Source organism: Schistocerca gregaria, chromosome 2 (assembly GCF_023897955.1).
Source record: "Schistocerca gregaria isolate iqSchGreg1 chromosome 2, iqSchGreg1.2, whole genome shotgun sequence".
NCBI classification, from domain to species: Eukaryota; Metazoa; Arthropoda; class Insecta; order Orthoptera; family Acrididae; genus Schistocerca; species Schistocerca gregaria.
This window is the reverse complement of record NC_064921.1, coordinates 985,538,594-985,563,974: the sequence shown is the minus strand read 5'-3', so window position 1 is coordinate 985,563,974 and position 25,381 is coordinate 985,538,594. Positions and strand designations below refer to the sequence as shown.

Below are 25,381 nucleotides of genomic sequence, written 5' to 3'. Positions count from 1 at the left end.
ATCTGAAAGCTGGGATGGCTGTCTTTGCAACAAAGACTCTTTTTCATTGCGGCAGAATCTTTTCACGAAATTTCTGTACCCAACTTTCCCCTCCGAATGCGAAAATATTCTACTGTTGCCAGCTTGCATAAGGAGAAATGTTGATTGTAATGAAATAAGAAAAATCAGAGCTCACACGGAAAGATTTAAGTGTTCGTTTCCCCAGCGCACTGTTCGAGAGTGCAACGGTAGTGAAGTAGTCTGAAGATGGTTCGATGAGCCCTTTAGTAGATACTTAATTGTGTATTGCAGAGTAACACGCAGGTGTAGATGTAGATGTAAATGTTGATGTAGATGGAATGTTGGTGTCATTTTCGTGGATTTGTTGCCAGAAAGGACAACCATTAATTCAGATGCATATGGAAAGACTCTGAAAGAACTTGAGAACCGTTTCTATGTGTTCGGTCTCAACAGGACCTCAAAGAAATCTGGTTACAAAAGGACGAAGGAAGTCCACGCATAAGTCTCAGAACGTACCACCTAACTGGGTTGGATGACCAGACCTGGCGCCTGTGGACTGTCCTCTGTTTGGGCCACTTCAGGATTTTGTAGGTGGGACACACTTTGAAAGTAATGAGAACAAAAGTCATGCAGTGGAAACATGGCTGTGTGCAGTGGAAAAGAGGTTTTATCAGCATCGAATACATGCTCTTACGCAACGCTGACGTAAGACCGCAGAACGTGATAGGGAATAAATGTACATGTGAAAGAAATGTTGATTAATACTGCCACCATTTTTTTCTTTTTTAGTCATCAGTCTTCTGACTGGTTTGATACGGCCCTCCAAGAATTCCACTCCTGTGCCAACCTCTTCATCTGAGAGTAGCAGTTGCAACCCACGTCCTCAGTGATTTCAAATGGCTCTGAGCACTATGGGACTTAACTTCTGAGGTCATCAGTCCCCTAGAACTTAGAACTACTTAAACCTAACTAACCTAAGGACATCGCACACATCCATGCCCGAGGCAGGATTCGAACCTGCGACCGTAGCGGTCGGGCGGTTCCAGACTGTAGCGCCTAGAACCGCTCGGCCACTCCGGCCGTCTCCGCAATGATTTGCTGGATGTATTACAATCTCTGCCTTCCTCTACAGTTTTTGCCCTCTACAGCTCCCTCTAGTTTCATGAAAGTCATTCCCTGATGTCGTAACAAATGTCCTATCACCCTGTTCCTGCTCCTTATCAGTGTTTTCCTCATATTCCTTTCCTCTCCGATTCTTCTCAGAGCCTCCACATTCCTTACCTTATTAGTCCACCTAATTTTCAACATTCGACTGTAGCATCCTGTCTCAGATGCTTCGATTCTCATTTGTTCTGGTATTCCCACAGTCCACGTTTCACTAACATACAATGCTGTCCTCAGAACGTACATTCTCAGACATTTCTTCTTCAAATTAAGGTCTGTGTTTGATACTAGCAAACCTCTCTTTTTCAGAAACGCCCTGTTTTCCAGTGCCAGATGTTTTTGATGTCCTCCTTGCTTCGTCCGTCATTACTTATTTTCTTGCCTAGATAGCAGTATTCCTTAACGATCAGTCCTAATGTTAAGTTCCTCGCTGTTCTCATTTCTGCCACTTCTCATTAGTTTCGTCTTTCTTCGATTTACACTATTGGCCATTAAAATTGCTGCATCACGAAGATGACGTGGTACAGAAGCCAATTTAACCCACACGAAGAAGATGCTGTGATATGCAAATGATTAATTTTAAGAGCATTCACACAAGGTTGGCGCCGGTGGCGACACCTACAAAGTGCTGACGTGAGGAAAGTTTCCAATCGATTTCTCATACACAAACAGCGTAGTTGTGATGCCTCGTTTAAGGAGGAGAAATGCGTACCACTCACGTTTCCGACTTTGATAAAGGTCGGATTGTAGCCTATCACGATTGGCTGTTTATCGCATCGCGACATTGCTGCTCGCGTTGCTCGAGATCCAATGACTGTTAGCAGGATATGGAATCGGTGGGTTCAGGAGGGTAATCCGGAACGCCGTTCTCGATGCCAACGGTCTCGTATCACTAGCAGTCGAGATGACAGACATCTTATCCGCATAGCTGTAACGGATCGTGCACCCACGTCTCGATCCCTGAATCAACAGATGGGGACGTTTGCAAGACAACAACCATCTGCACGAACAGTTCGACGACGTTTGCAACAGTATGGACTACCAGCTCGGAGACCTTGGCTGCGGTTACCACTGACGCTGCATCACAGACAGGAGCGCCTGCGATGGTGTACTCAACGACGAACCTGGGTGCACGAATGGAAAACGTCATTTTTTCGGATGAATCCAGTTTCTGTTTACAGCATCATGATGGCCGCATCCGTGTCTGGCGACATCGCGGTGAAGCGTGTATTCGTCATCGCTATACTGGCATATCAGCCGGCGTGATGGTGTGGGGTGCCATTGGTTACACGTCTCGGTCACCTCTTGTTCGCATTGACGGCACTTTGAACGTTACATTTCAGATGTGTTACGACCCGTGTTTCTGCCTTTCATTCGATCCCTGCGAAAGCCTATATTTCAGCAGGATAATGTACGACCGCATGTTGCAGGTCCTTTATGGGCCTTTCTGGATACAGAAAATGTTCGACTGCTGCCCTGGCCAGCACATTCTCCAGATCTCTCACCAATTGAAAACGTCTGGTCAATGGTGGCCGAGCAGCTGGCACGTCATAACACGCCAGTCAGTACTCTTGATGAACTGTGGTATCGTGTTGAAGCTGCATGGGCAGCTGTACCTGTACACGCCACTCAAGCTCTGTTTGACTCAATGCCCAGGAGTATCAAGGCCGTTATTACGGCCAGAGGTGGTTGTTCTGGTTACTGATTTCTCAGGATATATGCACCCAAATTGCGTGAAACTGTAATGACATGTCAGTTCTAGTATAATATATTTGTCCATCTGCATTTCGTCTTGGTGTAGCAATTTTAGTGGCCAGTAGTCTACTCTCAATCCATATTCTGTCCTCATTAGACTGTTGATTCCATTCAGCAGATCATGAAATTCTTCTTCACTTTCACTTAGTATAGCAATGTCAACAGCGAATCGTTTCATTGGTATTCTTTCTGCTTGAATTTTAAGTCCGCTCCTCAACCTTTCTTTTATTTCCGCCATTGCTTCTTCGATGTACAGAAGGGGCGAAAGACTACACCAAGTTATACCTTTTATGAATAAATACTTCCTATTGAAAAAAAACGTTGCACATTATTTATTGGACGGCTGTCGTATAAATCGAATTTTGCCTTTGTGCATTCCATTCTGTAAGTCGTTGGCTCAGGACTATCTCGCACATTCCTACGTTTCACCGAATCAAAATTGGCCTTCCCTGAGGTTGGCTTGTACCAGATTGTCTGTTCTTCTATAATTAATTTATGACAATTAAACCGATGGCTAGCTAATATTCACACCTGTCAGCACCTTTGGTATTGAAATTAAGGTTCATCTTGAAGCGTTAGTGTATATGGTCTTTCTCATGCATCTCGCATATGAGGTGGGTTACTTTCATCATAGCTGGCTCTATTGCTATGAAAAGAAAAGTATCTTACGCTTTAATAAGTGAGTAACAATCACAGACTGTTATGGACGACAAAGGCGGCTACAGAGAAGCTGACAGAAACAAATTTAAAGTAAAATGAAGAAGTGTTTGCATTGTGCGAGCAGTGCCAATGGAGTCACGTTCGTGTGCCTACTTTAGAAGGAGGAGGGGAAAGGAGAAGTAGCTGGAATACTGTCATTAGCGTTCTGTGAACTGCGTGCTTTTGGAGGGAGAACATACCAGCTGATGGTTGCAGGGAACCGACGCCAGCTGTGCACCGTTGATGACCTCCAGAGACCACAGACAACGAGATTACGGACGACGTCATCCCTGCCTTCGGGCGGAAAAGTTTGTGTATGCCCACGACAGCCCCACAGCTGCGGAGGCGTTCCAGTCCACTGCTGCGGCAGAAGCGGTTCGGTGAACTTCCGCTGCAGCTAAGGTGAGCCCCTCTCTGAACGACACAGCAGTCTCTGTTTTCTACTGTGACTGTCCGGTATCCGCGTCTATGACAGGCACACACTGAAAACGAGTCAATAAGCAGCTGGTGTTATCTGTATACATTTTATTCTGCATGAAGAATAATTTCTAATCAGACACACACTGAATTCGACAATTTGCTGTTTCCTGGCGAATGTTAGTAATTTTAATCTCTGTCATTGCTGACGATCGTATCTTGGACTCACGAGCCGTAACAATTTTTTTACGCGAAATTTCTCGAGTAACGTACGCATTAGACTGCAGTTATTGTTTACTATCCACTTTTTTTCACAGTTCTGGAACCGCGTGACCGCTACGGTCGCAGGTTCGAATCCTACCTCGGGCATGGAGGTGTGTGATGTCCTTAGGTTAGTTAGGTTTAAGTAGTTCTAAGTTGTAGGGGACTAATGACCTCAGAAGTTAAGTCCCATAGTGCTCCGAGCCATTTGAACCATTTGAACCACTTTTTTTTCATTATCCACTATTATGCTGCTGTTATGCGGTAGTTGTGGACAACTCTATCTTGCCACCAGCAAATGAACGAGGACGGGGGTTGGGGGTCAATGAAGTAAGTCCACGGCAGGCGAGAAAGTTAAAAAATAGACGTATTACCAACATATTTTAACGGCTACCAATAATGACATAAATGAATTAATAACATGAAGTAGTAACATAAACACCTGGAAACAACGGCCATACTCGAAAGAAATTTTGTACGTTAGTTACACAGCCTGTCCAATGTATACGGTTTTAAACAGAAGGTGGTGATGCATTCATGAGCAGACGGTGTTGGATAACAATTCCAGCATTTTGTATAGCCTTCACTAGGTCGTTGTATAAAGTTCTGCCTTCGTGTGTAGTTGTCGTCGTACAGGTGACACTAGGTCCATATCGAGAAAACAACGCCATTTAAAATCGTTTACCGCGAACTGCACTCATCGACGACCTTCTGGCTTGTTTTTAATGTTGGCTGACACAAGACGAAGCTGGAAACATGTGGTCAAGCTATTCAGGCTCAGTTTGTGGTTCCAGATGCCTCCGCATTCAGTCATTGCATATACACTCCTGGAAATTGAAATAAGAACACCGTGAATTCATTGTCCTAGGAAGGGGAAACTTTATTGACACATTCCTGGGGTCAGATACATCACATGATCACACTGACAGAACCACAGGCACATAGACACAGGCAACAGAGCATGCACAATGTCGGCACTAGTACAGTGTATATCCACCTTTCGCAGCAATGCAGGCTGCTATTCTCCCGTTCCTGTGGAACGGCTTGCCATGCCATTTCCACCTGGCGCCTCAGTTGGACCAGCGTTCGTGCTGGACGTGCAGACCGCGTGAGACGACGCTTCATCCAGTCCCAAACATGCTCAATGGGGGACAGATCCGGAGATCTTGCTGGCCAGGGTAGTTGACTTACACCTTCTAGAGCACGTTGGGTGGCACGGGATACATGCGGACGTGCATTGTCCTATTGGAACAGCAAGTTCCCTTGCCGGTCTAGGAATGGTAGAATGATGGGTTCGATGACGGTTTGGATGTACCGTGCACTATTCAGTGTCCCCTCGACGATCACCAGAAGTGTACGGCCAGTGTAGGAGATCGCTCCCTACACCATAATGCCGGGTGTTGGCCCTGTGTGCCTCGGTCGTATGCAGTCCTGATTGTGGCGCTCACCTGCACGGCGCCAAACACGCATACGACCATCATTGGCACCAACGCAGAAGCGACTCTCATCGCTGAAGACGACACGTCTCCATTCGTCCCTCCATTCACGCCTGTCGCGACACCACTGGAGGCGGGCTGCACGATGTTGGGGCGTGAGCGGAAGACGGCCTAACGGTGTGCGGGACCGTAGCCCAGCTTCATGGAGACGGTTGCGAATGGTCCTCGCCGATACCACAGGAGCAACAGTGTCCCTAATTTGCTGGGAAGTGGCGGTGCGGTCCCCTACGGCACTGCGTAGGATCCTACGGTGTTGGCGTGCATCCGTGCGTCGCTGCGGTCCGGTCCCAGGTCGACGGGCACGTGCACCTTCCGCCGACCACTGGCGACAACATCGATGTACTGTGGAGACCTCACGCCCCACGTGTTGAGCAATTCGGCGGTACGTCCACCTGGCCTCCCGCATGCCCACTATACGCCCTCGCTCAAGTCCGTCAACTGCACATACGGTTCACGTCCACGTTGTCGCGGCATGCTACCAGTGTTAAAGACTGCGATGGAGCTCCGTATGCCACGGCAAACTGGCTGACACTGACGGCGGCGGTGCACAAATGCTGCGCAGCTAGCGCCATTCGACGGCCAACACCGCGGTTCCTGGTGTGTCCGCTGTGCCGTGCGTGTGATCATTGCTTGTACAGCCCTCTCGCAGTGTCCGGAGCAAGTATGGTGGGTCTGACACACCGATGTCAATGCGTTCTTTTTTCCATTTCCAGCAGTGTATTTCCCGTTCCCACCGCTGCAAAAAACAGTGTTTTCAAAAGTTTTCTCTTTGCAGTGTCCATTCGTAAATCGAAGATACTGAACGTATGAAACTTGTACATACATTAGCTATAAGTAAACCAATACACATTGTACTTCTAGAATTTTTTTCAAGCAGTAATCTTGATCATTTTGTGCTTCAACAAATGAATAATGTAAATGTTAACAATAACCACCATAGCTGTATTTCAAGAACGTTCATTACGCTGCAACCGCTTATGTTACAAATGAAGATCTTCATATGACCGAAAGTCCAACTGTCTTCATAACTAACAAAGTGGCGGAATTGTGCCGTTTCCATGACTCAAAACTGTCTAATCACCGTACATAATGCTGAAAGGCAATTTAGAAACACGAAGATCACAGTGAAAAATTCTCCATTGTCGGGCCCTAGACAGCCAGTTGTATTTGAAAGGAGGATAACATGCCGCTATAAATAGTTCTCTACAGCGCAGAATGTTATGTTCCTTGCATGCTCTGACGGATGTGTTTGTTCCAGACAACCGGGCAATTTTCATTGTGCTCGTCGTATTCCAGAATTTGCCTTTCATCGTTATGTATAGCGAGTAGAGAATTTCGACTCACGGCACCGCCATCTTTCTGCCAATTTGTGAAAGTTAGTTACGGTAACTGTTCGTGAACTTTCGGTTGACTTGAGACGTTCATTGAGAGCGAAACAGGTTCTAACGTAATACAAGTTCGTAAAATACAGCTATACTTGTACTTATTAACATATATGTGCAAGTTCTCCGCGTAACTTAGTTCGCAGCATCTTATAGGTATTTTGATACAAAAATGTTTTGAATGTTTATCGACTTACGCTGTACATTCTGATAATGTAGTGTTCCTTTATTTTTGCAGACTGTCGAAAAAATGGCAGAGGAAGTGAACGTAGCCTTGCAAAACATATCGCAGGCAAATAATGTCTTTACTTTCGACATGTACAAGGTTGGTATCCGATCAGTGCAGTACATATAGCACGAAGTAACGTGTTGGGAAAAAAAAAGATATTTGTGATATTTCAACTACTGTGTGTGTTTCTGTATTTCTATTTCCTTATGATTATTCTTGTTTCTATCACTAGTGTTTGTCGGAGACTAAAGTTTTTGTTAGCTGTAGTCCACTGAAAATAATCAACACGAGCATAACCAAAAGACCCGAAGAACTGATAGACGTACAGTTACCCATCCATGCAATAGTGTATATCGGCTTTCTGTGAAGGGTAGAGCACCATATAATAAGAAGATGAGTTAAATTTTTTCATATACTGCAACAGTTAAGTACGACTGAGTGCAGTTTGTGTAAAAGTTAGCAACACCGGTTTCATGATAATAGCTTCGCCGAACATGGCCCTGATGGTCACTTAATTGGATGTTCTGTCATCTGATAATTTATGTAACATACACAAAAACGAATAGTTGAAGCTGACTATTTACAATTTTCATTAAAAGAACAAAGATTTAGTGTCATTATGTGAATCTCTTTCCTACGAAGTTATTAAAGGCGCGACATCTGTAATAGATACCTACGTAGCACTGTGAGAAAATTATAAATCTCCCACCTAATCAAGTGAAGGAAATCGTGGTAGTGACATTTATAGTGCTTAAAAATTACGTTTTCAGCATACTTTCGCTATTAAGAGCGAACATGTTTCTTCTGAAACTTTTATGCAACATTATCTGCAAGAAAATGTAATCTTCCGTGTCTAACATGACGCTGCTTGCTAGCTCGTGGACAAACACAGACTCAGAGTTGCAGGCATCCAGGTGCTCATTAACTCCAAGAAAGCTCGAACCTTATTGCATACCGAGTTGAGACATTCTCATCTTACTCTTTCAAACCTGTCTACACTCTCGGCCCAGGAGAAGGAGACCCCGATGACATGACCAAAGGTCTGAAAATATTCACTCATTGTCTGACCATTCACTTGATGTGAATCAAGTAAATCATCAGACAATAAATAATTTTGATCATTCTTTGTGCTCCACAGCTGATTAACGTTAATGACAATAAAATCACTGTAACTATATCTAAGGTACGCTCGTTACGTCACAGTCGTTTTCCTTCAGAGAACATTATCAAATGACCTACAGTTTAACATCCACAATGCTACTCCAGGCGGGTGTAAAATTGAATGTGCGCAACGGAAAACAATAAACGCTAAAATGACGATTTGGCCCTGTCTGACTACCCCCTGAAACAGATGTTAGGATCTTTTAATGCTCTTTTTTACATATAAATTGCAATGTAAACATAAATGAATAATGAAGGCAACTAATACTACTAAATGATAAACGTTGTTGTTCGGTATATATTTATTATAGATTAAAATCAATCCTTTAAGTACGAGGGTAATCCCAAAAGTAAGGTCTATTTTTTATAAGTACCTAAATTCGTTTATTTCTACAATGGTTCACATCAGTTTACTGCTTGAACATTTAGCTATTTTTCGCCATAATCACCACATTTGTCAATGCATTTCTGTAGACGCTGTGGCAGTTTTGGTATGCCCATATCATACCAGCTTGCCGCCATGCCGTTCAGAAAATTATGACCCTCTTCTTTCACCTCGTCGTCGGAGGTGAATCGCTGGGACCACAGTTCACGCTGACAGCTACCACGAGACTCTGAAAAAACTCAAACGGACAATTCAGAAAAGGAGAAGAGGAATGTTGAGCAAGGGCGTACACATTCTCCACCTCAACGCTCGCCCACAAATCGCTCGGTAAACCGTTGCTCTCCTGCAACAGTTTCAGTGGAACATAATCACCGACCCACCCTATAGTCCTGACTTGGAGCCCAGTGACTATCACCTGTTCCCTAGGTTAAAAGAACATTTGGCCGGAAAGCGATTCAGTCCCGACGACAACGTGAAAGAACAGGTTCGTAACTTTCTGAAAGCATGGCGGCCAACTGGTATGACATGGGCATACAAAAACTGCCACGGCGTCTACAAAAATGCGTCGACAGAATTGGTGACTATGTCGAAAAATAGCTGTAAACTGACATAAACCATTGTAGAAATAAACAAGTCTATGTACTTATAAAAAATGGGAGACCTTACTTTCGGGATTACCCTCGTACAATTGTCTATATTTCCTAACTAAAATTATTAACCAGTTGCCCAACTCTGCCCCTTATTATGACTGCGTGGTCTAATATCACTAACGCGAAATGACTGACGTCATCTACGTACCAAACACTAGACGACACTACTTTCAAAGATGATCTAATGTGGTGTGGATCCTCAGTGGAAATAAACTAACGTGATCACAGCTGTTTAGCTTTATAGGCCTAATAAGCCGAAGCAATTTGCTATATCACCGTATGTACTGCATCCAGTGCGTCGAAGTGATGGTTCTCGTACTCGCAGCGACGATGGAAGAACTCCAACCACATATAAATGCTTTCAAACACTAGGACGGCAGAAGGCGGTCCCCTGACTAACATAGTATAACACTGTCTTCTCCTCTCTGTGTTTTACAGACGAGAAACGCGAACTCCCAGCCACAAGGAAGGAGTTCAGATAACGTCTCAACGTTAAGTATAGGCAGAAGAAGTGCTCTCAATTACTGAACGCTGCGTACTCAACGACGACTTACAACCCGGAGGTGAAGTCCAGAGTCGTATAGGTTCTCAACAGCACAGTGACTAACTCTTCTAACTATAAACTCTTCTGAGAGCAAGGTCAGCAAGTCCGTCTGTGCCAACAAAGCTGATACCGAGCGACCGTCACACACGGGCGCTCACAATGGAAGACCTCGTCTCTCCACCGTTGGCTTCCCAGCAAGGCTCGGCTCCCCACCCTCCTAATTCCGAAAACGAATCATATTCCAGAAACCACGGAATATTCTCCCCTCTCTACAGATTCTTCCGAACGCCGACCAACCATATTTTAGTCTTTTGTCGTCCAGCGCGGAAAGTTTGCGAGGAAAAATCTATACTCCTACAAGGGTACGCTTCTGATTAAAAATCCTTGGAAATAACCCGGCCTGCGTGGTTTCGGAGGTGCCGCTTTTTCGTTCCTCTCCCCTGCGTCCAAGATTTGCAGAGTTCTCGGTTATCCTTCCGGTCCTGTTACAATAGCGGCTGGCAATCACCCTATTGTGCTCCAGAGCTCAGGCGCCACAACGACCGTCTAGTTCCTTCCTGTGTTTAAGAAGGACCAACACCTGTGCGGGCCTTCCACCCAGAGCTTGAGTTCTGCCTACCGTTTCATCTCCACTAGTTTTTCAACGTCTAATAGTATAGGCAATCATTCATTACGCCGTTCTGATAATAAACGACAATCCGTCACCTTTCATGCAATAAGCGTTAACAATTATTTACAAGGCTAACGTGGCAATGTCAGTCTCCTTTAAATATTCATATATACGATGTACAACCTATCAAATGATACCTAATTGTGGTTGTAGTTCACGGCAAAGTATGTGGATGAGTGCTTGAAAGGTGCGAAATTATAGCCACCAAACAGACAAAACAGAGATTGGGCTATAAGCTGCAGAAACATACAGATAATAAACGATATGCAACTGACACTGAAAATTCATCATCAGTGTTCATAGCTAACTGGCACAGAACTATGCCGATATCTTCGAGAGTAAGTTGGGAAGCCTGTTGGCGAATTTTCGGTATTAGGTACCTAGCATTTACTATGCGCATGTTTCTGTAGCTTTTAGCCCAATCTTTGATTTGTTCAACTTCAGGTCACTTGACACCCATTGGGCGGTCGTGACGTAAAAAATGGTTCAAATGGCTCTGAGCACTATGGGACTTAACATCTGAGGTCATCAGTCCCCTAGAACTTAGAACTACTTAAACCTAACTAACCTAAGGACATCACACACATCCATGCCCGAGGCAGGGTTGTAACCTTCGACCGTGAAGTAATAAACGTACCTTCCATACCGCTGTTGCGGTTCTTAATAAACTTATCATCAGAGAGCGTCCTGCATTTGACCCCACGAATTCAGATCCAGTATTTTACAGCTGCGCAATCGTGGTCAGCAGTAGATATCACTTCTATGCGTCAGAAATTTTAAACCAGCTGAATAATACTGCTATAGCGGCCGTCACGAAAACTGGACATCGCACCGTCCTACAGCATTTTCAGTTAGTGATAATTTCAAATGTTAGTAAAAATATCGATAAAAATATCAGACATCTTTATTTTTAGTGTATAATATGCTGGAGTACCTTCCAAATGCCAACTTTTTCCAATTGCTAAAAACAAATTTAAGCAAACGTTACAAGAAATTCTAGGGAAAAGTATTTTTTACTTCTACCTGTGGTAAAAACGGAGCCACTGACATATCTGGCCTGAAAATAATACAGGAACATTCTCAAACTATATAGATGTATGTCATACAAATTTTATCGTGAAATCATAAAAGTATTACGACATAAAACACCGTAAGAGATGTGAAACTTTTCTGCCTTTGTAGCGAATAATGTCGTCACTGACGAATCTGTGTTTTGTTGGACCCTGTATATACGCCCAGCGAGAAAGTTGTTAAGAAAACTATGAAATTAAATTCGGTACCCTCTGTGACACCACTACCATATGCGTCACGTACGAATGTATTTTATTTACAAGAGAGTCCGCGTGCGGCAGCAAGCGAGTACTTGTACGTCGCTGTCAGGACTTTAGTTCCGACGGCTCGCCTTCATACGGGCGAGAATATTCCCCAACTCCCAAAAATTTCTATTTACAGCTCTTACTGACCCGTCTTCACTGCACCCGTCACCCAAATCGCCGATATACGCTATACAAAAGTAGCTGCAGGTACTCTAATGCCGATATCTACTTTGAAGTCGAGCAAAATACACTATGTGATCAAAAGTATCCGGTCACCCCCAAAAACATACGTTTTTCATACTAGGTGCATTTTTCTGCCACCTACTACCAGGTATTCCATATTAGCGAACTCAGTAGTCATTAGACATCGTGAGAGAGCAGAATGGGGCGCTCCGCGGAACTCATGGACTTCGAACGTGGTGAGGTGATTGAGTGTCACTTGTGTCATACGTCTGCATGCGAGATTTCCACACTCCTAAACATCCGTAGGTGCACCGTTTCCGATGTGATACTAAAGCTGAAACGTGAAGAAACGCGTAGAGCACAAAAGCGTACAGGCCGACCTTGTCTGTTGACTGAAAGAGATCGCCGACAGTTGAAGAGGGTCGTAATGTGTAATAGGCAGACATCTATCCAGACCTTCACACACCGATTCCAAACTGCATCAGGATCCAGTGTAAGTGTTTGGCAGTTAGGTGGGAGGTGAGAAAACTTGGATTTCGTGGTAGAGTGGCTGCTCATAAGCAAACATCACTCCGGTAAATGCCAAACGACCCCTCGCTTGGTGTAAGGAGCGTAAACATTGGACGACTGAATAGTGGATAAACGTTGTGTGGAGTGATGAATCACGGTACACAATGTGGCGATACGATGGCAGTGTGTGGGTATGGCGAATGCCCGGTGAACGTCATCTGCCAGCGTGTGTTCAGCCAACAGTAAAATTCCGAGGCGGTGGTATTATGGTCGTGGTTTTCATGGAGGGGTCTTGCTCACCTTGTTGTTTGGCGTAGCACTAACATAGCAAAGGCTTACACTGATGTTTTATGCAGCTTGTTGCTTCCCACTGTTGAAGAGCAGTTCGGGGATGGCGAGTGGATCTTTCGACACGATCGAGCTCCTGTTCGTAAATCACGGTCTGTGGCGGAGTGGTTGCACGTCAATAACATCCCTGTAATGGACTGGCCTGTACTCAGTCCTGACCTGAATGCTATAGAACACCTTTGGGATGTTTTGGAAAGCCGACTTCGTGCCAGGCCTCGCCGACCGACTTCGATACCACTCTACAGTGCAGAACTCTGTGAATAATGGGCTGCCATTCCCCAAGAAACCTTCCAGCACCGGACTGAACATATGCCTGCAAGAGTGAAAGCTGTCATCAAGGCTAAAGGTGGGTCAACACCGTATTGAATTCCAGCATTACCGATGGAGGGCACCAATAACTTGTAAGTCATTTTCAGCCAGGTGTCCGGATACTCTTGATCACATATTATATGTTGTTGCTGTGGTTTTGCGAAAAACCTATGCTTTATCGAAGTATACGACAAGGCTATTGACCTCAGCACTCAGTAAGTGCATGTTACACAAAACTCCATTGTTACAGCTGCAATGATGCGTGCCGTTAATTATTTTTGCCCTTCTCTCTACTTTCTGAGTCAGTAACCAAGTATGCGGAGAAGATAAAGAACGGTGCAGTCAAACAAAAAAATTAACCACGAAAACGTGATCACTAGAAACATTTATGACTCGAGCAGGAACGCCCCACACGGTCAGCAAGATCTATATCCAGCAAAGTATATTAAATGTCTCTAGACCTATGATCTTAAAACCATGTAATAGGCCAATGAAAAGTGCTGCCACTGAACCTCGAAACAGAGAGTAGCATCCCTCATTTTTCGTGTGATTGGATCGAAATGGTTCTGCGAACGCTTGAAATGGGTATTGCTAACGCTATATTCTTTAGGAAGAATTTAGAGCTGAGGCTCTTTCACTATGCGCTTAAAAGTTTTATTGTCAGCTTTTGGCCGCGGAAAACGGAATCTCGTCTTTCCATAGCGGAAAATGAATTATTTACATTCTGCCATTGTCTGAGCGATGTCTGCGGAAGTAGTTGGAAGTCATCGATGCCTGAGTAAAGCAGTTGTTGGAGACGGCCAATGATCCCCTCAGTGCACATTCACACCATGCTCGTACTCTTACGGGAATCGGCGAAATATCGCTACTAATTAGGATGATGGGCAGGGGACACTGCATTATTAGTGTGTGGACAAGTTGAGAATTTGGGTCTGACGGAAGCATTCTAGGGTAGTCGGTGGAGCTACATTGATCACTGTGTCTGGATGGCTCAGTGAGCAGAGCATCTGCTTAGTAAACAAGAGACACGGATCTCAGTCCGGCGCAAGTTTCCAACTGTCAACTTTCCTCATTGGTTTCAATCAACGCCCACTTCCAGGCAATGTCTGTCACTTCTTTGGGTCTTAATTACACATCAGTTTCCGCCACCAACATACTTTAGAGTAGAAGGACAGTTAGTACTTCCAACAACACTGAGGAAAAGAACTGCTCTTTCTCCCTCTGCAAGGTGGGTTCGCTACTGTCTGAGACTAGTGAAACTGCTCTCAGATAAGATCAAATCCGCATCAACATGTTGTAACACGTAATAAATGAGGCGGAAGAAATCCTCCTAGCGGTCGTTTATCAAACCTGTCCAGCCTTTTGACGGCGGCCATGTTCAGCCGTTCCCTGAAACTAGGAAAGGACCATCAACGACCCATTAGTATCGTTGGTAGCTCGTTATGAGGGGATGGACAACCGGTGTCTCACTTGGGTCGTAGAAGCAATTATCTATCATAATGTCTGATGGATGAAAATGGTGTTAATTCTTTCGGACGCCAGTAGAAGATCTACACTTTCTCCAAATTTGAAGTTTCTGTCCTAAACGGTTTGGGATCGGCGATGATGGGTCAGTCAGTCAGCCAGGACATTGCTTCTACTTATACAGATAACACCCCTAATATTACGAGGCTCTGACCAAATATACCCTTGGTTCTGCTGGAGGTAGAATCCAAAGCCCAATGTGTGCATTACAATGTTCTACATTGGTTTTATTCGTGATTGTTGAGAAATGAGAAAGCTGTCAGCGTTTCAATAAAGTGCTTATTTTTCGCGTATTTTTCTTTCCTTGATAAAGATTTTCCACTTCTTGCTGCGAACCATTCTATAACGAGAGAATCTGACACACATTTGCGGAGATAAACAAAGGGTTTATAGTCTGTCTGCGGCGTAGTAGCATTTTCGGAGGTTTGCTTGGCCCTTACAATCAATAGGCAGGTGATTTAATCGGATGCATCCGGCCTTTATGTGCTTCGGTAAAGTGTGTCTTTTGAAAGTAAATTGAAAGTAGGCGTTTTCTTCAACACACTTTTGTTGTCATTTCAATATGACTGTCATTTCATTCACACCACCTTCGAGAATGCAAGTTTTTTGACGCTGCAACCAACATCACGACACGTTACAAGCCCTTCTGTGGATTGCCGCAGTTACAGCGTAGTCGCCACTTTCGACTGCTGCTGTCAGCATTTAGTGTTTCTGCAAGGAGCTTTCTTCTTATCCGGGGAGTTTTGGTCTTTTTTTTGTCAGGCCTGATATTCCTAGCGCCTATCTGTAGCAGCACCATACTGTTACTCAGTATCTCTCCATGGGATCGTTCGTATCAAGTCGAATGAAAGTAAATAATGAAACACAGGCAGAATTAGGTAGAATTATTGAAAGCTAGTACGTATTTCTATTCCATAAGTCAGATGCCAGCCTACAGCTTTCAACAAAAAGTGAAACACCGTCGACTATCTTAAATTCATCTTTCACATCTGTATCTAAGGAATACAAATTCAAACTATTCCTTGGGTAGGAGTAAGTAATCATCGTTCTGGTGCGCTAAGTATGTTTCATCTTAAATTAACTGTTTTTTGCCTTTGTAATAAGAATTTTTCCTCCCCCCTTTAACTCAATAATGAACAACAAAATGATTAACAAAATCACAGGAAACTTTTGTAAGTACCTGTAAATAAATTGATGAAACAAAAAATGTTGACACTGTGGTAAAAAACTAACGTTGTTTCATCCTATCACGCAAAATTTATTTTCTCATATTTACCAGAAGATGCCTATTGTTGTTGTTGTGGTCTTCAGTCCAGAGACTGGTTTGGTGCAGCTCTCCATGCTACTGTATCCTGTCCAAGCATCTTCATCTCCCAGTACCTATGCAACCTACATCCTTCTGAATTGCTTGGTGTATTCATATCCTGGTCTCGCTCTACTATTTTTACCCTCCACGCCGCCCCACAATAGTAAATTTGTGATCCCTTGATGCCTCAGAACATTTCCTACCAACCGATCACTTCTTCTAGTCAAGTTGTACCACAAATTTCTCTTCTCCCCAATTCTATTCAGTACCTTCTTATTAGTCATGTGATATATCCATCTAATCTTCAGCATTCTTCTGTAGCACAACTTTTCGAAAGCTTCTCTTCTCTTCTTGTCCAAACAATTTATAGTCCATGTTTCACTACTATAAATGGCTACATTCTATACAAATACTTTCAGAAACGACTTCCTGACACTTAAATCTATAGTCGATGTTAACAAATTTCTCTTCTTCAGAAACGCTTTCCTTGCCATTGCCAGCCTACATTTTATATCCTCTCTACTTCGACCATCATCAGTTATTTTGCTCCCCAAATAGCAAAACTCATCTACTACTGTGTCTCATTACCTAATGTAATTCCCTCAGCATCACCCGACTTAATTCGACTACATTCCATTATCCTTGTTTTGCTTTTGTTGATGTTCACCTTATATCCTCCTTTCAAGACACTATCCATTCCGTTCAACTGCTCTTCCAAGTCCTTTGCTGTCTCTGATAGGATTACAATGTCATCGGCGAACCTCAAAGTTTTTATTTCTTCTCCGTGGATTTTAATTCGTACTCCGAATTTGACTTTTGTTTACTTTAGTGCTTGTTCAATGTACAGATTGAATAACATCGGGGAGAGGCTACAGCCCTGTCTCACCCCCTTCCCAATCACTGCTTCCCTTTCATGCCTCTCGACACTTATAACTGTCAATTGTAAATATCCTTTCGCTCCCTGTATTGTACCCCTGACACCTTCAGAATTTGAAAGAGAGTATTCCGGTCAACATTATCAAAAGCTTTCTCTAAGTCTACAAATGCTAGAAACGTAGGTTTGCCTTTCCTTAATCTAGCTTCTAAGATAAGTCGTAGGTCAGTATAGCCTCACGTGTTCCAATATTTCTACGGAATCAAAACTGATCTTCCCCGATTTTACCATTCGTCTGTAAAGAATTCGCGTTAGTATTTTGCAGCTGATAGCGTACCTTATTCGTTATATTCGATCATTAATTCTAATAATGTCTATGAAGATATATAGGATTTACAGTTTTAAACTCTCGTAACAAACATGTCTTAAAATTACCTTAATATACAGACTGTGACACGTGTGTTCATTTTTAGGTTTTGGCAGCAGAGCCAGGAAACCTGTTCTTCTCTCCTATTAGTATACAGGTAATTCTCGCGCTGACATTTCTTGGAGCCAAAGGCAATACTGCCAAACAGATTGCCAGAGGACTGCGCCTACCTGAGGATAGAGCTGTCGTTGAGGATGGTGTTGGGGCTGTAATGAACAGATTACAGGTGAGTAATGCTTGTGCAAGGGACTTATGCACGCAGATCACTTATCCGATAATATCAGAAGAATGGAAATCATTCTCCTTGATACACGTTTTAAAACGGTTTCTGTAAATGTGAGTTCAGTAATGCCTAATGAGGCAGTTTGCTTAGTGCGGTAGAGGCAAAACAGTTGCTTGTTCTTATTTGCGTTTAATGCATTTTTGAAGATCATGTACAGATTGTAAAATCTGACGAAAACAGAAATCACAGCACCAAAGAATAATTAACGTAGAGTAAAGAAATTTTGGAAATATATACGTTTAAGTAGCAGTTCATGTGATTAACATTGCACAATCACAGCTGAATGTAATGGCGAGATAAGCCATTGAAAATGTGAAATGCTGGTACATTAATAACCGACGTAGCTGCCAGAACGTTGAATGCAAGCATGCAAACCTGCTTGCATTGTGTTGCACAGCTCCTGGATGTCCGTTTGTCTGCTGGAGTTCGATCACTGTTGTGCTTGGGACAGATAATGTTGTTTGTGGATGACGCTGGAGTTGCCCGATAATGTCCCATACCAGCTCGACTGGAAACAGATCTAGTGTTAGAGCGAGCCAGGGCAACATGTCGACATTTTATAGAGCATGTTGGATTACAACATCGGTATTTGGGGGATCGTCATCCTGTCGGCAAACATTTCCCTCGAAACGCTGTTCATGAATGGCAGTACGACAGATCGAGTCATCAGAATTTGAGTCAGGTTGCGAGGGATAATAACGAGAGTTGCCGAGAATTCTTCCGGGTTGTATGGCCGTGGTCTATGGAACTCTTCTATCCCTGACGGTTCGTCCAAATCTACGTTGGACATCTTCAGAGGTACTTCTGGTTGTGCTGAGTCTTGCCGGCTGACGAGTCGTACGTCGAAGAACGGCCTAAATACCGTGGAAAGTGGGAGTGGTCTGGATTTCGTGTGATGGCATAGATATACCTTGTCAAGGATAAAATATAACTATAAATCATAGTACATCAAAGATAAAAACTTTTCGTCGATTCTGTAGCGCCACTGTCCATATATCGCTGAGTTTCACGGCTTTTTACTTTTTTGATCAAATTATCCCCATGTTTATATATTTCGATAGCTTCTCTATATTGCCGTTGATAATAGTTCGTCATAGGGCATAAAACTACAGTTTCCGAAAATTTCACTATGTGATGACCCAACTGAAGAGCATGTTCCGCCAGAGCTGCCTTCTCTGTTTTCCCTAGTCGGCTGTGGCGTTCGCTGTGTTATTCAATGGTTTGGTATTTAACTAATTTGTAAATGGAAATGATAATCTTATTTTATTACAGTGAGTAATTACTAAATAATTTTTTCTCCCGTCTAAAGATTTGGTCAGGTTGCTAAAGAACTCCAAGTTAACGTTGTGTTAAAGTGTTGTCTGTAAGTTGTGTGTCACTAAATCACAGTTACTACAACAGATGCTATACAACTATTGATTATGATGGAAACAGTTATCTTTAGCAAAATGATCATTAAAACCACCGAATATTAGCCGCTCACAACACTGACGTATGTTACCTGAAACAATATTCTTCGCAACTCGTGCGTAATGAATTTCGGCTCCATGCATCAGCAAGAAAAGTTTGTTATATGGATCGGTCTATGAGCACTGTTTTTAAAGAGCCAATCTGAATCGAATTATTTTCATTAAAATGAGTTCGGAACCACCGGTGCACATTTATTTTTACACATTTTTATTACTTTCGGCATTAATGTCTGCAGAGTTGCGTGATTTGAATTTGCCGCTGAGATAATTGTTAAGATGGCGGCAGACAATTGATAGTAACTTTCTATTGTTAGAGCAAATTTCGTTTTAACAGGATAAGTATTTGAAATGCTTATTAAACTTTACTTTCATATTGTGCACTATTTTGACTAATTTTCACCAAGCAAACCTTTGATACTTTCGTAAGAAACACAGATAAATACGCGATACAAATCGCTATCACCAATGGCTGCGTTCCTTGCAGCGGAAAGAAATAATTAACACAGATAATGCTTATTGACAGAGGAACTAAAGTTACAAATAATTATTCACTCATATTTATTATAATAATGAACTCTATTCTCAATAATAATTAACAAATAATTACAATTTCTTAACAAACCTCAGTTTGATATGCGTCAGCAACCTACAAAAGCCAACCAACAAAAGGTAAAAACAAAGGAAGACGAACGCAGATCATAAAAGGAATTTACAATTATCATTGACTTTGTATGATATACATCGATATGTCCAATTACATCATAAAATATTATGTAACTAATTAATATTTATCATCGTTTTATTTCACTGTTTTTTCATATGTCGGATAGATAATATTTATAACCGTTAGAGGCATATTTTTCTCTCGTGGCACTGTAGCTAAAATTTATCTCGTGGATGTTAACGGCAAAGACTTTCATGTTCCTTCAACCGTGTATTCACACTTGTCTTTGTAGTTCCAATGTAGATCCTACCACATGTACACGGAATGTTGTATACACCACTTGCATGTCCATGATTTTGGACAAGGCTATCGTCTCCGAAGAAATTTGTGACCGGTTAGTCGAGAGAAGTGCACAAGTTGTTGTTATGAGCAACCTACTCTAATCCCTCATTCTCTACCTATTTGGATTTGGTTTCATACTTAAACAGTGCGACTGCTCACGTAAAATACGAAACAAAAGGAGGACCTCTTGACTCAAAGAGCCTACAACAAATCGAATTGAAGTAATACAGAAATTAATACAGTCGCTATCCCAATGGGACACGGTCTGTCCAATGTCTGATCAATAATTCGGATAGCAATGAAAACGTAAATGTCTGGGTCTACCTGTGGCGACATAAGATTGGCACACGTTTCTGTGAACACAGTACGTTACGAAATAATATTGAACATAGAAATCAGTTGTCTTAATCCTCAGATTTGTTAATTGTAAGAGAGTAGTTAAACTAGTTAGACAAAAGTAAATGATCGACTGGAGGTAGTTGTTTTGTTATAACAGTAATTTACGTAACTTCAGATTAACGCTTACTTACGCGCTCTAATTTCCTGGATATGGCAAACTACGAACTTTGAATAAATGGTACTTACTATGAAAATTTACTGGGTCAAATAAGCACCTGTTGGCTTTCAACAGATTAACACCGCCGATATACGAACCAACCGAGTACACAATAATATTATTACAATAGATACATATACAGGGTGGTCCATTGATAGTGACCAGGCCAACTATCTCACGAAATAAGCGTCAAACGAAAAAACTATAAAGAACAAAACTTATCTAGCTTGAAGGGGGAAACCAGATGGCGATATGGTTGGCCCGGTAGATGGCGCTGCCATAGGTCAAACGGATATCAACTGCGTTTTTTGAAATAGGAACCCCCATTTTTATCACATATTCGTGTAGTACGGAAAGAAATATGAATGTTTTAGTTCGACCACTTTTTTCGCTTTGTGATAGCTCGCGCTGTTATAGTCACAAACGTATAAGTACGTGGTATCACGTAACATTCCGTCAGTACGGATGGTATTTGCTCACAATTTTAGACGAACAGTTGGTAACAGGTAGGTTTTTTAAATTAAAATACAGCACGTAGGTACGTTTGAATATTTGATTTCGGTTGTTCCAATGTGATACATGTACCTTTGTGAACTTCGTCATTTCTAAGAACGGATGCTGTTACAGCGTGATTACCTGTAAATACCACATTAATGCAATAAATGCTCAAAATGATGTCCCTCAACCTCAATGCATTAGGCAATACATGTAACGACATTCAACAGCGAGGAGTTCGCCTTACGTTATGTTCACACAAGCCTTGACAATGCGCTGACGCATGTTGTCACGTGTTGTCGGTGGATCACGATAGCAAATATCCTTCAACTTTCCCAACAGAAAGAAATCCGGGAACGTCAGATCCAGTGGACGTGCAGGCCATGGTATGGTGCTTCGACGACCAATCCACCTATCATGAAACATGCTATTCAATACCGCGTCAACTGCACGCGAGCTATGAGCCGGACATCTATCATGTTGGAAGTACATCGCCATTCTGTCATGCAGTGAAACATCTTGTAGTAACATCGATAGAACATTTCGTAGGTAATCAGCATGCATTGGATCATTTAGATTGCCATCGATAAAATGGAGGCCAATCATCCTTCCTCCCATAATGCCGCACCATACATTAACTCACCAAGGTTGCTGATGTTCCACTTGTCGCAGCCATCGTGGATTTTCCGTTGCCCAATAGCGTATATTATGCTGGTTTACGTTACCGCTGTTGGTGAATGACGCTTCGTCGCTAAATAGAATGCGTGCAAGAAAATCTGTAATCGTCGCGTAATTTCTCCAGTGCCCAGTGGTAGAGCTGTACACGACGTTCAAAGTCGTCGCCATGCAATTCCTGGAACATAGAAATATGGTACGGGAGCAATCGACGTTGATGTAGCATTCTTAACACCGACGTTTTTGAAATGCCCGATTCTCACGCAATTTGTCTGCTACTAATGTGCGGATTAGCCGCGATAGCATCTAAAACACCTACTTGGGCATCATCATTTGTTGCAGCTCGTCGTTGACGTTTCACATGTGGCTGAACACTTCCTGTTTCCTTAAATAACGTAACTATCCGGCAAACGGTCCGGATACTTGGATGATGTCGTCCCGGATACCGAGCAGCATACATAGAACACGTTCGTTGGCCATTTTGATCCCAATAGCCATACATCAACAAGATATCGACCTTTTCCGCAAATTGGTAAACAGTCCATTTTAACACGGGTAATGTATCAAGAAGCAAATACCATCCGCACTGACGGAATGTTACGTGATACCACGTATTTATACGTTTGTGACTATTACAACGTCATCTATCACAAAAAAAGTGGTCGAACTAAAACATTCATATTTCTTTACGTACTACACTAATACGTAACAAAAAACGCAGTTGATATCCGTTTGACCTATGGCTGCGCCATCTAGCGGGCCAACCATAGCGCCATCTGCTTTCCCCCTTCAACCTATATGAGTTTCGTTCTTTGTAGTTTTTTCGTTTGATGCTTATTTCATGAGATATTTGGCCCGGTCACTATCAATGGACCACCATGTATAAAATAGGTGAACGTAATTTATTCCTTTATTTGAACTGAAATTGCCAGAATTACTCCGATTTTAAGTTATTTTTCTTTGTTTTCACACAATTAGCAACAACGACATTGCCTTTGACTATCATTGGACAACAATGAGGCTTCATTATTACTTACTTCAATTATCCTTTTAGTAAAGAAACAAAACCGGCAATGATAGTCTCTTATTACTTTTCTTTTAGCTGCTTAAACAACGACAACCTGGTATTCAGTAATTGGAAAGGGGTGGGGGCTCTAAGTAGACGACAATCACAGAGGATAATAACAAAATCAGGTGACCACAGATTTCACGTACAGCACTTATTATTGAAATGAAATTCACTGGAAGTTTCACTGGGTAGTGTCTCAAAAAGTTTACTGAAGATTATGAATGTTTTGTGGAAGACATGTTATCATTGATATTGTACTGGAAATATTGCAGCTGGTCGATGTTATTAGAAGCAGCACGTGTATTTAACGTCTACACGTTGATAAGTTAGGTAACTATTTCTGGCCTATGACGGGTAAAATATTCACTGTTTAGCACTCTCCATGTATACCTCTGAAACATCTGACCGGTAGTAGTTATGTTTCATGTTACAGAAACTGTAAGCGTTGGATACATATCGTTAAAAAAACAGTGTGTACTTCATCCTTATTCGGAAATCAAAATTATAAATTAAAAAGATACTGCACCTACACTCTTCTAACTCAAGTATTCTAATACAAAACTCTTCCTATTGCACTAAGTGAATAGCACAGCTGCGATATATTGAATCAACATACTTGTCGAACATGCGACTGTAATGTTGCCAAATTGCCTTTCCTTAAATTCTCTTTACTACCAAACGGGACGACATACTGCTAAAGACATTTTGTACTGTTAGTACTCAAGGTATTACACTGTGGCGTCACAGTCCACGAATTTTTGTTCTTCCTGTTAATTCGATTCCGAATCAGATCCTTAAATTTCTTATGGTATATTATTTTTCGTACCTACGACAGCTATTCCTGCTGACGTTTTGGATCTTTGGACACATACAGTAACAGTAGAACAGTATAACACGGGCCCCCGAACCGAGATTTCTGTTCCACAGTGTGTCTTTGGTTGTTAAAACTGTCTTGTTTTGACGCAAGTGCGATATTACTTCAAATCTTATGCGACTTAACTGCTAAGGTCATCAGTCCCTAAGCTTACACACTACGTAACCTAAATTATCCTAAGGACAAACACTCACACCCATGCCCGAGGAAGGACTCGAACCTCCGCCGGGACCAGCCGCACAGTCCATGACTGCAGCGCCTCAGACCTCTCGGATATTCCCGCGCGGCGCGATGTTAGTGTTGACAGTATTACACCTACTAGGTCTTTATTCTGCAAAAACAGATGAAGTACTAGGACGTAGTGAATGTTAATGTTAGTAGGAAAGAGAATGAGAGAAGCAAATGAACGATGATAAACAGCTCAACTTCTCCTCTACGTTAAGAACAGGAGAACAAGGAGCGCAAGTTAGTACTAAACACGAATGAGGGAGAAGATATTAAATTGAGATACACCATAATATGTTCAGATCCTGATGGCTGAACGAGCTTTTGAGCACCCACAGTTATCAGCAACTTGGTGGAGTCCTTGGAACAGAATATGATCTATTTTTCAATGTGATCAGATGACTTGGAATTATCATAACATACATACCACCCTATATGAAGCGCAAGATGTTTCAGTGTCATGTATGTTTGTAAATGAATCACTAGGTGACCTTTAAGAGGCAGTCAAATGGAAGCCGAACATCCGCCACAACGGAACCATGAAACGGCTCCATTCAAAAGTAATCACACTCGTTAAAACTTTTATTCCACTGGGAAATGAGAACACACCTTAAGACTGAAACCTGGTTGGTAGGTACTCAGAGAGCGCACAGGATAAGGTTACGATTTTGGATAGGGCCGTAAACAGTTACTGTGAGTTGCACAATCAAATACGCAACCACTTATTTACATATTGCTTTAAAAAATCACCATTAGACTGTACTGATGAAGGCCAAGTTTAAGAAAAACTTGAGATGCTTTCTGGGCTGAAGGCCCAAAACCACATCAAAAACAAGAACGGCTGAAGGCCTGCCTTAGAAATCAAAACCAATTAAAAATAGAAGGTAAAAATTGTATTTAAAAAAAACATGTAAATTGAAAACAATTAGCGACTGAAGACCTACACTACACGTCTGAAGGGCAATTATAAGTAAAACACATTAATTAAAAAAATTTTAACCAAGAAATTCTTTTTAAACCTACAACAGAACAGCCGAAAGCCCAATTAATGAAATATTAACTCATTGCACAGCTGAAGGCCACAAACAAATTTGAAACAATGGGCGAAGTCCGGAACAC

The 25,381-nt window shown here is 42.3% G+C and overlaps 1 protein-coding gene across 1 annotated transcript in view; it reads left to right on the top strand.

The window, feature by feature from the left end:
- The first annotated feature begins 3,863 nt into the window (after nt 1-3,863).
- Nucleotides 3,864-25,381, top strand: part of LOC126335469 (leukocyte elastase inhibitor-like) — an 87,625-nt gene continuing 66,107 nt past the window's right edge. Inside the window, exons 1-3 of the mRNA XM_049998783.1 lie at nt 3,864-4,020; nt 7,413-7,499; nt 17,657-17,836. Coding sequence (XP_049854740.1) covers nt 7,425-7,499; nt 17,657-17,836 — 255 coding nt within the window. The 5' untranslated portion in view covers nt 3,864-4,020; nt 7,413-7,424. The remainder of the gene's footprint in view (nt 4,021-7,412; nt 7,500-17,656; nt 17,837-25,381) is intronic.